Raw genomic sequence first — 12900 nt, 5'->3', positions numbered from 1 at the left:
AAATACAATTTTTTTATAATGGTCTCTCCATGATCTTTCCAAGTATTCATTTTTCCCATGGGAAAAAAATGCAAAATATATGTATAAACAATCTAATTTTTTCCTGTTTGCATTGTTAATTTACAGTTGCAGTAGTCTTAGAAAAGTTGAATGCTGCTCAGTGAGTTTATAGCTCATTTAGACATGAAGGTTTATTGATAATCCTAGAGACACTTCTGTACATCTGGGGTTTCAGTGCTCCATGCACTATGCAGCCCCAGCATGTGCCCAGGGACAACATCCTTGCTACAGGATGTTCTAATGAATAGATTTCCACGACGCTTATTTTCAACAAGAATAAAAAAATTAAACAAGTTTGCTTGTTTAATTTTCGACAGCAATTTTTGTAATTTATAAAACTTATTTTTTTAATTAATTTTAACAGCAATTACTGCTGTTTTGTTTTTTACATCCCTTGCCATTTATTTTATGTAACAAGCAAGAACAAGAAGAGTAAGAAAGATATCACAAAACTAAGAGTTTCTTCACATGAAATGCTCCCTTTTCCACAAAACTGGGTTGTGCCTACCAGCAGACTTAAAAATAGACAGACATCAATGTTAAAGGTACAAATCACTATGCTAAACACAAAAGGGAGTAGAATGTTTGAAACACGGCAAATATTTTCCAGTTTTCACCTAGAGAATTCCTTTCAAAGACAGAAGTCAAAGATGAAGAAAACAAAAAATTTAATGAGATGTCTGTGAACTGTTGGCCCAAACAGATCTAAAACGACTGTGAGCTGCCTTACAAAACAGCCAAACAACAATATCAATACACAATATGCACAAAAATTAACTAGTCCTTTTTATTTGCCTTTTATTTTTATAACTTTATTAGTTATCTGTGTAAATAGTAAGTATTTCTTCTTTTCATTTTTATCATGGTTTTAAAAGTTATTGTGCAATGGAAATGTTCCTTTTGCCATGGATATGCCCAAAATTTTCCTTATGATGCTGTTGGCATTGGTCTGTCCAGATTCACATTCATTAAAAGAATCTACTTCATTTCTAAAGGCATCCTCTAACCCTGCCATAAAAAAAAAAAAAGAATCAATTCATAAGCCTCCCCTAATTAACTTTACTTCCCAAAAAAGCCACACATCTGTTTTCACAGCTGGAAATGATTCAACCACTCATAACCACAGAAAAGCCCCAGTGTGTTAAAATATTCTAGCCAAAAACTGACACTCCAGCAAAGATGGCTACTATGCCAGCACAATCTGAGCAGCTGTTAGGACAACCTTTATTTATACTGAAAGGGCATGAGAGATACTGATGCTATTACTACTAAACCAAGAAATCTTATTGGAAAGACACCACTCGTTGAAAATGGACAATGCAAAAGCACAACATGCATTTTACCAATCAAGCAGATTATAATTATGTGAGAACAGTGATGTACAATAATCCACTCTCTACCCACTTTCCTGTAACAGATTCCGCAGGGCTCAGCTTCTGGAAAAAAAAATCCTTTGTAAATTATTTTTAATACAACTGTTATTATGAGTGTCAGAAAAATCAATTAACAATGCTGCCCTAACTCTTTAGGAAAAAAAAAAGGACTTAGATAAATAGAAAAAGATTATGCTCTTTCTTTTGCAGCATTATTTTTATTCTGAAAGTGACATCAAAGAGCCACAATCCCCTCCTTCTCCCCCCCTCCCCTCTTTTGGCTTTGACATCACACAGAGAGAAAAGTATTCTTTTCACTGTTTCTTCTACAGCTGGAGCATCCAAGCTCTGCACGTTGTTATCACCTTCTATCCTTGAACATGAATTATTTTAATCCTCCAGCAATTAACAGTCTTTTGGATGAAAATAAAAAAAGGTTAGAAGTGCAACCTTACTTTTGTTTTACTAATTTATTTGGTCAGTAGTTCATTCAACTCATTGTTTCACATGGCTAAATATTTAAGTGTGTGCATGTCCCACTTACAATCTTTTTTCTTACCATTACATGTTTTCAGCCATATTTTTCCTTTTTTTTTTTAAACCTTGTTTACCATCCAAGGAGTTTCCTATCCTCAAGTATATTTCATGCACAGCTTTCTGTCACTGCACATAATCTTGCATTTTAGAGCATTACCTATTCACAGGTTTTTGCTTGGGAGAAAAGGAATCATCTTTTATACACAAATCCATTTAACAAACAAAGAGACTGAACTGCCAATGAACAATTGGCAGGTTTCCTTTACCATTACCAGGTCTCCTTGATCTCCTCCTTGCTTTCTTGCTCCCACTGCCATAATTACCATCAATACTTCTAATGCATTGGAAGCATGGCCAGTACTTGACAAACAAGATGGAAGAAAAGTTCTCTGTCCTTAAGATACAGCTGTTTAAGGCCACAATTCAATACACCACACATTCATTTTAAACCTGTAAGCAGTTCCCTTGACTTCAAGTGTTTACAGTTGAGCAATTAAGTGGTCTGCTGGATCAAGGCCTAAGCAAACTATGAGCATAGAGAGGTAGCAGGCAGATATAATAAGCTTCAGGAATAAAAAGTCAAAATTTAGCAGATACTTCAAGTCACAATTTGCTGTCGGACTCAAAAAAAATAATTTTAAAAAAAAGGAAAACAAACGGTTGAAGTGAGTTTGTTGGAGTGAGTTTGTGAGTTTTTACAAACCAAATAAACCTCTAACATAGTGAATTGCTCAGTCCAAGAAGCCTGTGACGACTGTGGATATGTCTCATGAAGCCATGCACACCTTTCTAAAATCAAGTTCCAGCAGCCCTTCAGGAATCATTACACCAGACGCCCATTCCAAACTTCAAAAAAGTTCACCGCAAATACGCAGTGTCATAACATTCCCCTTCTGCTCCAGCCCAAGACAGTTTGTTCAGAAAGAAAAAAAAAAAAAGCCAAACAGACAGACTTATAGTCAAAATGAGAAAACAAGTAAATTTTCACAACCAACAGTTGCCTCAAAAATAAAATTATGAGAAAGTTCCATCCTAAACAATCAGCTCCATGTCCTCAAAAGAAAGCTCTAAGGCTGAACACAGCACCGTGAATTGCAAGTTATGCTATTCCCATTCTATCTGGTTTTTTTCCCCAATTACTTCAATGTTTGGTAGACTGGAGCAAATGAGAAAATACATCATTAGTCTTTTTTCAATTATTAGAAGAATAAGAAGCTATTGTTTATCTGATTTACAAACTGATCCAAGTATGGCAGCAGACATCATCCTAAAGAAACAAGCAACAGATGAATAGAGTGAAATGCAGCAGGGTGATGATGGGTTTTGGTCAGTTTGTTCCATAGTTTTCCAAGCACAAAATAAGATTATCCATTTTTAATAATTAGGCAACAATGGCTTTCAAGACACAATTGATGAAAGCCTACATAATCTTCCTCAGTGGGCTCATGACTTTGCTAAGTCAAAGGGGAAAGTGTGTGGATAGCAAAAAAACTGCTTATTGAGAGAAGCAACCCAGCAAGCATCAAATCTAGCATCAGTCATAAACAAAAAGAGGTGGTGGTAACAGTAAACAGGGAACAACTAAAGTACGCAAAGACTTTAGAAGGACATTAAGAGGTCTAAAATCTAAGGCATTAAATGAGGCAAAGTATGGACTTTAATTTGTATTTTTACATAAGGGTAAAACACACAGCAGGGGCAATCAAAACAGTACGTACAATCAGGGCTTATACTGCATACAGAATGGATGGATACAATGGGGTTACCAGGGATGACTGTGAGAAAAAGGCTGATGAATTCAGGTTGACAGGAGATGGTGTAGGTGGTGACTTTAGAGTCAGAGCTTTCGGGGATCAGAAATAAACATATATGCAAACCAGTATGCAGAAAATCATCAGAATTTAGACAGCCTCTCTGAAAGGAAGGGGTTGAAAATGATGCTTGGATTATGTCCTTTACTGATATGAAGAAAGCCTGCAATGGGAAGAGAATGAGAGTGATTCTGGACTGTTTCTCACATTCGTTTTGGCTGTGGAGTGGTATTTTTCCAAGCATGAATAACTTTGTATAATACAGAAATATATCGCAGCTACTGACAGTGAAAACTTGTTTTGTGAAATTCAAACTAGTAAACTCATTAAAGTACAAGTTATTATCTTCCCCTACAGTAGAGACTTACAGCATTCACTCATTCAAGCACTTGTAATAACATCTCGTCTCTTCTTTATCCTTCTTATAACCAGGACGTAGGTCACGAGTTCAAAGCGGCAGAAAAATTCACATCACCTTCAGCAGGCTTTGGATACAGCCTACAACACACAGTCTTCATTCTTCTCTCCTCTACAATTTCAATCCTAATCTACTAATTCCAGAATATTGTGAAGCTCCCTAATCATCAGCAGCATGATTTGTGCTCAGTGCTCCCCTTCTGGAACATTTGTACAGGTGAATATACATGAGTAAAGCTTCAAACAAGGACTACCGAGGCAATTTGCAGTTTAAAAAATGTATATATTGTGTGGCATGTATTTTGTGAGGGGGGTGATTAAATATTCTATAAGCAATTACTAAATTGTCAATAGAATTCAATAAATGTTGTTTAAAAAAAACCCTAATTATTTGTTACAATAACCAGCAACTATTGCCATTTTGTTTGTGAAGGTTTGTAAACTACTTCCATTTGAGAAGTAATTGATTCCATTTTTATCATTTGCTCAAGTTTATGTGGTTGTTCACATCCAAAGAGATGATAACATCTATTTGCAGCAAATTATACATTATAATTCCTCATTCAAAAGCTGTAATGGAAAACAAAATGCTAATTTATGCTGTAAACGGAAGTACAGAATCATAATCACTCATTGTTAACATTAGGAACTAAATTGCTCTTGCAAATAATAAAATGGGTTAAAAATGTGGAGGGCTTTTGCAAGCCGAAGTACCAGTGCCTCTTACTCACTCATGTGTATATTACAAGTGATCAAACGAACCTTTCCTCTTCATGCCAACACAAACCATCCCTTTTCGAGGGAAAGAATAATGGCCTTATGATTGCAACATAAGGATGAATATCAAGTGACCCATTCTACCCACGAGTCTCCAAACAGCTTCCCAAATATGGGCTTCCACGTGCCCTCTGCCAGGCAAACCTGACTGTATGCAGGGGCTGTCTACACAAGCAAGCAATGTGGAACAGTAAGACTGGAAGAGTCAGACAGCTGGTGCTGAGGATCCGACATCTCCACAACACGCTTTGCACCATGCACTTCAGGGTATGGCTGACTATTTAACTACATCCTAGCCCTGGTCTCATCTCATTAGTTGATAATCAATTCTTAGCTCAAATGCACTAGGGGCACTCCTGGAACACATCTCGCAGTCCAGCTTTATCCAAAAGGAATTCCGTTCATTTGCCACAAGATCAACCTACAACACTAACCAAAGCACAGCAGAGTTGGGATGAACACAGCACACTCCTGCCTCCAAAAAAAGTGCTAGCCTAGACACCTCTCATCATTTTGGGTCACAGTGAGTTCATACAGAACTGCAAATATCCAATTTCTCCTTTCAGAATTAGCACCACGGTGTTACAAGTGCTATATCCAGAGCAAGGCTCGCTCTGCTATTAATCTCTCTTCACCTTAATTTTACCTCTAGAGACAAGGCAGTAATACACAGCTTTGTAGCAGAAGGAGAATCTTTACTGTCACTTGTAGAGAACACAGGGTCTAAGACAAAAAATATTTCAGAATTATTTGGTTTCTGTCCTTTTTAGCAATTTCACAGTCCTATAAGTTTTAAATGTACACGGAGATTTGCTCACACAGCAAACAGACACATCACAGGAAACTAAAAAAACCACCAACACATTAGGACTGTGCACCTGCTCTTCCACATTTCATTAAGCCTCTACACCTAAACATACATCAGGTTCTCTCCTATGTGCATCCGTTGTGCTGGTATCCCTCAGTGATACCTTCTGGTCATGGCGAGACAAACTGGATCACAAGCATCCACACTGCCTCAGGAAAAAACATTAAAAACCCCATTAACTTTTGGTAAGTCAGATCAGATCATTAAAGTCTAAATTATAAATGCCAGATAATATGTTAAAAAAGTATATGTTTGTAAATAAGCTGACATTTGTAAACAAACAAGCCTCTCCTAGATTACATTATTATACTACATTAGGGCTCAAATCCCTGTAAAAGAGCTGATTTGCCAGCCTTTTTCAGTTATTAGTATTAAAAAAATACAATTATGTTATCAAAAAAAGAAAATTGCCTTTTAGGTGACCAAAAGAAAGTTCCACTGCTTCATGTAGTAAATCATTTTACTGCTGCCCTTTTATATTTAATACCCTTCCGCAGTACACATTTATCTCTACACTAGCAAAGTGTACTCATTGATTTCCTATGGTCTCTCTGGAAGAAGGTTCTGCTTCCCTGATGATGAGTACAAAGGGTGGATGACCCCATTCTCATTCCAATGCAAACCCTGCACTTTTACATTTCTGCTTAGACCACATGAGCATTTGACCAGCTAAGAACTCCCTGCCCTCTTCCTTCAGAACACATCGCTAGAACTACTGACATTTTCTCCTGAACACAACTGTATTTTTGAAAATCCCATCTTATGTATAAAGCACTAAACTGCATTAGTTCATCACAGCCGTAACTGTAACTTACAATTTTCACATAAGCTTTTCCTCTAAACTAAGATATGACAATAATATCTTCACCGTTTTCTGCATGTGCTTTAAACTTGCATCATTGTGCTTTACTGTATAAACTATTTAGCTGGTTTGCTCTGGGCCATGAGAAAACGTTTTTTCCCCAGTTTAAACCATGCTTTTTTTGCTAAACGAGCCTGCTGTTGGAATACAGTTTTCAAAGTTACCGTGCTGAATGACCAATTAAGGCATTAATCTCTGAAAGAAAGAGAATCATGTTTAACAATATTTTTTTTAAAGTCTATTACCTGCTTTTATTAAACTACACCTTTCTCATTATGCTATCATTTATCTTCTGCTGGGATGTCAAGAAAATAAGTCTCTTCAGTTTCACTTTCATTTTTACTGCTGTTTTCTCAGCTTTGTGAATGAACACCCCTTGGAAATAGAAAAGTCAGAAAAATTTCAACTCCAAGATTCACTCTTTTTTAAAATTACCACACATTTTCTGTTAATACTAAACCTGGATTGCATTTTTCTCTTAACTAACTTAGTTTTGACAGCATTCTTTAAATTTGCAGAGATGTTACAGGCTCTGCTAAAATGTCACTGAAGTAGAATGATGCTTTTATTCCATTGGTTTTCACAGCCAAATAACGTAAAACTACTGACTGAGTGCTCTCTCATTGAAGAAAAACATCTTCAAAAATCATGAAGTCCAATCTTGTGCAGATGGGTATCTCTCATTCAACATCTCCATACACATTCACACTTAGTACATGCTACATACATGCAGTGCATTAACATGAATTAAACTAGCATATTTCCAGACTTGCACAGACTCTGAGTTCTATTATTCAAATTTAAAAAAAAATAAAAATAAATTAAAAAATCCAGAAGCCATGGAAACAAAAGTAAGTCAAAAAGCCTCAGTGGCTATGGATCAAAAAGAAGTGGCCATTGGACTTACTCTAATTAAAAGAAGAAAATGCATAAAAACAATATACTACACTCAGTCCAGCTCCCCAAAAATATCAGCAGAAAGCTCTGGCTGCACTGGGGTACTTTTGTCCCTGCAAATGTAAAGACAAAGAGCCAAGCCACAAGGCTGGCTCTTAGCTTTGTCTTTCACTGACATACTCATACTTCCACAACATATTTCGTCAAACTATGTTGTATAATGTACTGCCATGTTTGAAAACACAGGACAATGAAATGGTGCCAGGTAATAAGTCCACAGCTGAGCGTTGCAGGGAAAAATCTCTGAAATAATGGCATCAATCAGGCAGCATACACCTCTCGATTTACTTCTATACTGCAAGGATTTTGAGGTCAAATTAAAATAAGTATCCAGATTTATGTGTTAGTCATAGGATTTCATTCATGAACTACATTCAAATGATTTTCAAGCACTTCCCAACCACATAGATTAGTAACACAATAACGTATCCAATTCTGAACTGGAGAATGAGAAATAATTAATACAAATAATGCTGCCAGTTCAGCATGGACAGGTTATGCCCAAGAATATTACTGCTCTTGCAAGGCTGAATACCCTCTCTGCAGTACTTAGGAATTGCTGCTCTTTACTCATGACTACTAATTAAGAAACAGATGTAAAGAGAATTTCCAGAAGATATACTCAGGAAGGTTCCAGTAAAAATAAACTAATAAACTTTATTTTATAAAGTAAAGAACTAAAAGTAGAATGTTTATTGCTGGTCTAAAAATGCAGATCACAGAATGAATCAACAGGAAATCTGATGGATATTGCTTCACCTCAGGTTTACACACATTGGCAAGACAATACAGGTAAGCTTATGCAACCACAGTTCAAAGATCTCAAGATTTAAGTCTACAAGTTTGTCTAGTCCAGAATTTAGCATAATGGTTAAGTCCCTGTACTGTAATAACTACAAAAAATAGAGAGCAAACTTCAGGAGAATACTCAATATTTTGGAGTTATCCTTAGTAATGCAAAGTCTTATTTGTAACTAATACAGAACCTTATATTCTGGAAGACTATCTCAGAAATTGATCCAAAACAGACTTTATAAAGTTTCTAGACACGATTTTTCCAATACAAGCTTTTTTGTGATACACTTTGGATTTCAATATGCAATGGAAAAGTTCCTTCCAAGAATACTGCCAACAAATCACGCATATAAGCTTGTGCTTAAAAATGAACTGCAATAATGCACCAAAAATATAAAAGTTGTAATACATCTCTCAATCTCCCTGAATTATAAAGCAAACATTCTATCTCTCTTTCAAAGATGCTGGATCATATATTATGTTTCTAGAAGATGTCACTGTTCTCTTTAACCTGACTGGTTCCATTGTTAAGTCTTATTTTGCTTACTTATACTCTTATTAAAGCCTTGAGATGCCAGGAAAAGATTCTTTTTAGTAAGCTATGGCTGAGCCACTATTGATATTATACAAGGGATCCTTTTACCTCGTACTAGATGTTGAGAGTGCATCATATTGATCTAGGAATAAAAAACTATTTTTCCAGTAGTCAACCCATCTTCTCATCTCAGCACTTTGTTTTAAAGTTTTTCTGTTTGCTGCTTTGTTGTAAACAGAGTATAGAAGACAAAATCTATTTTGGCTATGTTGCTATATTTAGCAAGAAGAAACGGTTTACAAGCTTTTTTTTTTTTTTTTTGGATGCAATTCAGGTAAAAACAAACAAACACGAATATGGCTGGCTGTCAAATCTAAGCCAACTCTGCCTTTTTAAGTGTTAAAACTTGTGAGAAAAAGCTATTTGCAGCAAAATCCCATATTCATTTTTATTTCATATTCAGACTAACATCTACTGCTAATCCTCAGCTGGTGAATTTGACTGATGTAAATGCTAACGTAATACGCAAAAGATGAAAATAGAAAGGAGCCTTGAGCACCAGAAAGAATATGTGTCTTAAAAATTCTTCTCATCTTCACCCTGGAAAGTCTTGCAAGCTCATCTGTTCCCGTTGTAATGCTATGTAATGATTACACCTTCTCCTTCGAAACGCCTTTCCTAATCATGCATATTTAATTCAACTTTGTGTATACACCCTACAGTTTGTATAGTCCTTCTATAAATAGACCTTCTGCATCCTGAATTATCTCCCGCGTTTTCCCTTAGATACAGTTCAACATTGGTATTTAGAATAGATCAACTCCAGATTTGCCAGCAATTCTTCCTGCTTCCATTGTGATACGGGCTTGCTCTCCTGAAAGGGGATGTAAGGGAACCTATCATTTCACAATGCTATCCTTTCACCGAACTGTATCGCTACAGAATGAAACTAACTTTAGATAAAGGAGCTGGTTTAAACCTGATTTTATTGTCTGTGTTCCTAACCATTTTCTCCCTCTAATGGTTTCAAAGGAGTCTTTCCTATGACTGCCTGCCTTTGTACCAGGCATGAGCCTTTCTTAAATCTCAGTGACTTGCACGGGCTCGCATTTAGCAGGATGAAAACGCACGTTCTATGCTCACATAAACACCCTGGCACCGGTGTGTACCCTCGGTACGTGCAGAGGAACACACACCCGGCGCGGGCTCGGTCGCACCGGCCACCCCGAGCCGCGGCGAGCGCGGCGCGACCTCCCGCCGCAACCGGCCCCGGGCGGCCGGGCAGCCGAGCGCCGGGGCCCAGAGTCCGGCCAGCCGAGCGCCCGGGCAGCCTCGCCGCCCTCCCGGCCCCGCCACGGGCTGCCGGCCCCGCGCACCTGCCGCCTGCCGCCCCGCCGGGTGCGGGGCCACCGGCGGCCCCGGACGGCTTCCCCGAGCCAGAGGGGCTCCGGCGCGCCCGGGAGACGGCGGTTCGGCGCTGGCCCTGCGTTTGAGAAGCGCCTGGTCCCCACACGAGCCCCCCAGTCCTTGGCGCACGCCAGCCTGACTTGTTCCCTGCCGGGAAGACTCTCCCCGGCCGGGGCGGCACACCCGGCAGCTGTGCCCGGCACGGGGCGGGCGCCTGCCGAGATGGGCCCGGCGGGGGTCCGCTCGCACCCGGGACACAGATATTGGTATTTATTTATTTATTTATTCGGCTGCTTCGGACGAGCCGGTTGTCAGGGCTCCGGAGCCCCACCGACCCCGGCCGCTGCCGAAGGGCGGTCCCGCTCCTCGCCGCTCGGCGTTCGCAACTCCTGGAGCGAGGAGGTACGCGCGGCTTCCCGATGCCTCGCCGTGAGGTGCAACCTCAGACTGGCAGCTACTAGTTTGGGGGGTTCAGTCCCCTGGACAGCCGAGCCGTGGGCTGCGCATCTTCCCCTGAGCTCAGCGGGCTCTGCCCCCGCAGGGAGAGAGCGGGGAGGTGACCCCCTCACTCGCCCCCCGGCTCTCCCGCCCCCCCGCGGGCACTGCCGCCCACACAGCCCGGGGCGCCTCTCGCCCGCTCCGCTGCCCGCTTCCATCCGCTGCCCAACTTTTCCTGTCACGCCAGCGCCAGAAACCCCCTTCCCCACGCACGCACGCACACACAAACACCGGTGTAGTTTATAAATGACAGTTGCCTGTAGACTTTCACCAGACAAGCAGCGGGGGCAGCAGACTACAACAGTTATTTAATTAAAGGCGCTTCGGAGACTCCCAGAATAGCTCTCTACCTCTGAGGCGCGAATTCTGGTTTCCCCCTGCTCTCCCCCACCGCCTCGCCAGCCGCTCCCCGCTGCCCGAGCCCCGGCGCGGGCGGCAGGGACGGACCCGGCCGGCGTTACCCGGCTGCGAGCTCCGCATTGCACAGTCATCAAAGTTAAGTGCGGGAAGGGGGGTCGAGAGTGAATCAGGAGGAGAGACGGGTGAGCCGAACTATTTCCACCTAGGCAGGAACCGAAATTTTTACGGGGCGGAATGCGTATGCAGCCATTTCCGAGGGAGGGGGACACGGGTGCGGTGGGGTCCCTCTCGCACGCAGCCTGTCACTCGCATCCTGCTCCCTCCGCCCGGCAAACTCGCCCGGCTGCCTCGGTGCTGTCCCTCAGCGCAGCCGAGGGCAGGCTCGGGGCACTCCGCTCGAGTTGCCCGACTGAGCCCCGAGTTGCTCCCGGACATCACGCACCACTCCGTGGGCTACAGCTCCCGCTCCTCAGCTCTCCTCACGCTCCTCTTCCTCACGGGAGGGGCGGGGGCGGAGGGAAGGGGCCCGAAAGGCTCAAGGGAAAAGGCTCTTTTCTGTCATTTCTTTTCTCGGCTAATTCAAATCCTCCCGTCCCCACAACACAAATACACGCTGAACAGAAACACTTCCAGACCCTTCCTGCACACACTGGCACCACCTTCGTCTCCCCCGAGCACCCGGGCGGGCGCAGCCGCGGCGAGCGCGCAGCACCGGCCACCTCTTACCTGGTTGTAGGAGGTCTCCCAGGAGGAGGTGTAGTTGTAAAAGAAGGAGGAGAAGCAAGCGTCTTCCGACAGCCCGCAGCCAGCCATCCTCTGGGCGCAAAACCTCTTCGGGAAGGCGCGAGCAGCCCTCGCAAACTCTTGCCTCTTGCGGGGTCGCTGCCGCCGCCGCTGGCGCTGCCCCCGCGGAGTGGTGCCGACAGCTTCGCGCTGGCGGCGGCCGGCGCGGTGCGTGCGGGGCAGCGGGGCTGGAAGGACGGAGGAATGGATGGAGGCGCGGGTACCGCGTGTCTGTGCGTGTGCGAGCGCGGCCGTTCGCGGCGGCACCGAGGGGCCGGGGCCGGTCACGTGCGCGCGCTCACTCCGCCGCCGCCGCCGCCGGGGACGGGCCGCGCTACAGACCCCGGCACTGGATCACCAGCGCCGGGCGCCCTCGCCATCCCCGCCCGCCCGCCCGTCCCCGCTCGGCAGCGCAGCCCCTGCGCACGGGAACGAGGGGGCGCCTGCGGGACCTGCGGCCGCACCGCGGCGGGGAAGGAGCAGGCAAGTGGCGACGCGCGTCCTCCCCCGCCGCGCCGGGGCAGCGCCGCCGCGGGCGGGCCCGCCCTCCCGGCCGCGGCCCGGCCTCTCCGCCCCGCCCCGCGCCCGGCCCCGCCGCGCAGCACCGCGTTGCGCCGCCAAAGTTGCCACTGGGTTCGCAGCGGGGAGGGCATGGGCTCGGCCCCGTCGCCGCAGCCCGGCCCGAGCGCCCGAGGGGAAGCGGGCGGGAAAACCGGCGGGAAACTTGTCTTCAGACCCCCTCAGCGAGCGCCCGTCCTGCCGGGTGCAGTCTGTCCCGCTTGCCCCTCTCGGGGGGTGTTTGCCTCAGCACCCCGTCGGCGAGGAGAGGGAGAAAACCGGAAATTTTTTGGGTTTTTTAA

The 12900-nt window shown here is 43.6% G+C and overlaps 1 protein-coding gene across 1 annotated transcript in view; it reads right to left on the bottom strand.

The window, feature by feature from the left end:
• PPARGC1A (PPARG coactivator 1 alpha) overlaps positions 1-12528 on the bottom strand; it is a 368659-nt gene extending 356131 nt beyond the window's left edge. Inside the window, exon 1 of the mRNA XM_064653102.1 lies at positions 11984-12528. Coding sequence (XP_064509172.1) covers positions 11984-12070 — 87 coding nt within the window. The 5' untranslated portion in view covers positions 12071-12528. The remainder of the gene's footprint in view (positions 1-11983) is intronic.
• Positions 12529-12900: the final 372 nt, after the last annotated feature.

The sequence above is a fragment of the Pseudopipra pipra genome, chromosome 4 (assembly GCF_036250125.1).
Source record: "Pseudopipra pipra isolate bDixPip1 chromosome 4, bDixPip1.hap1, whole genome shotgun sequence".
NCBI lineage: Eukaryota > Metazoa > Chordata > Aves > Passeriformes > Pipridae > Pseudopipra > Pseudopipra pipra.
This window is presented reverse-complemented; position numbering and strand designations above follow the sequence as displayed.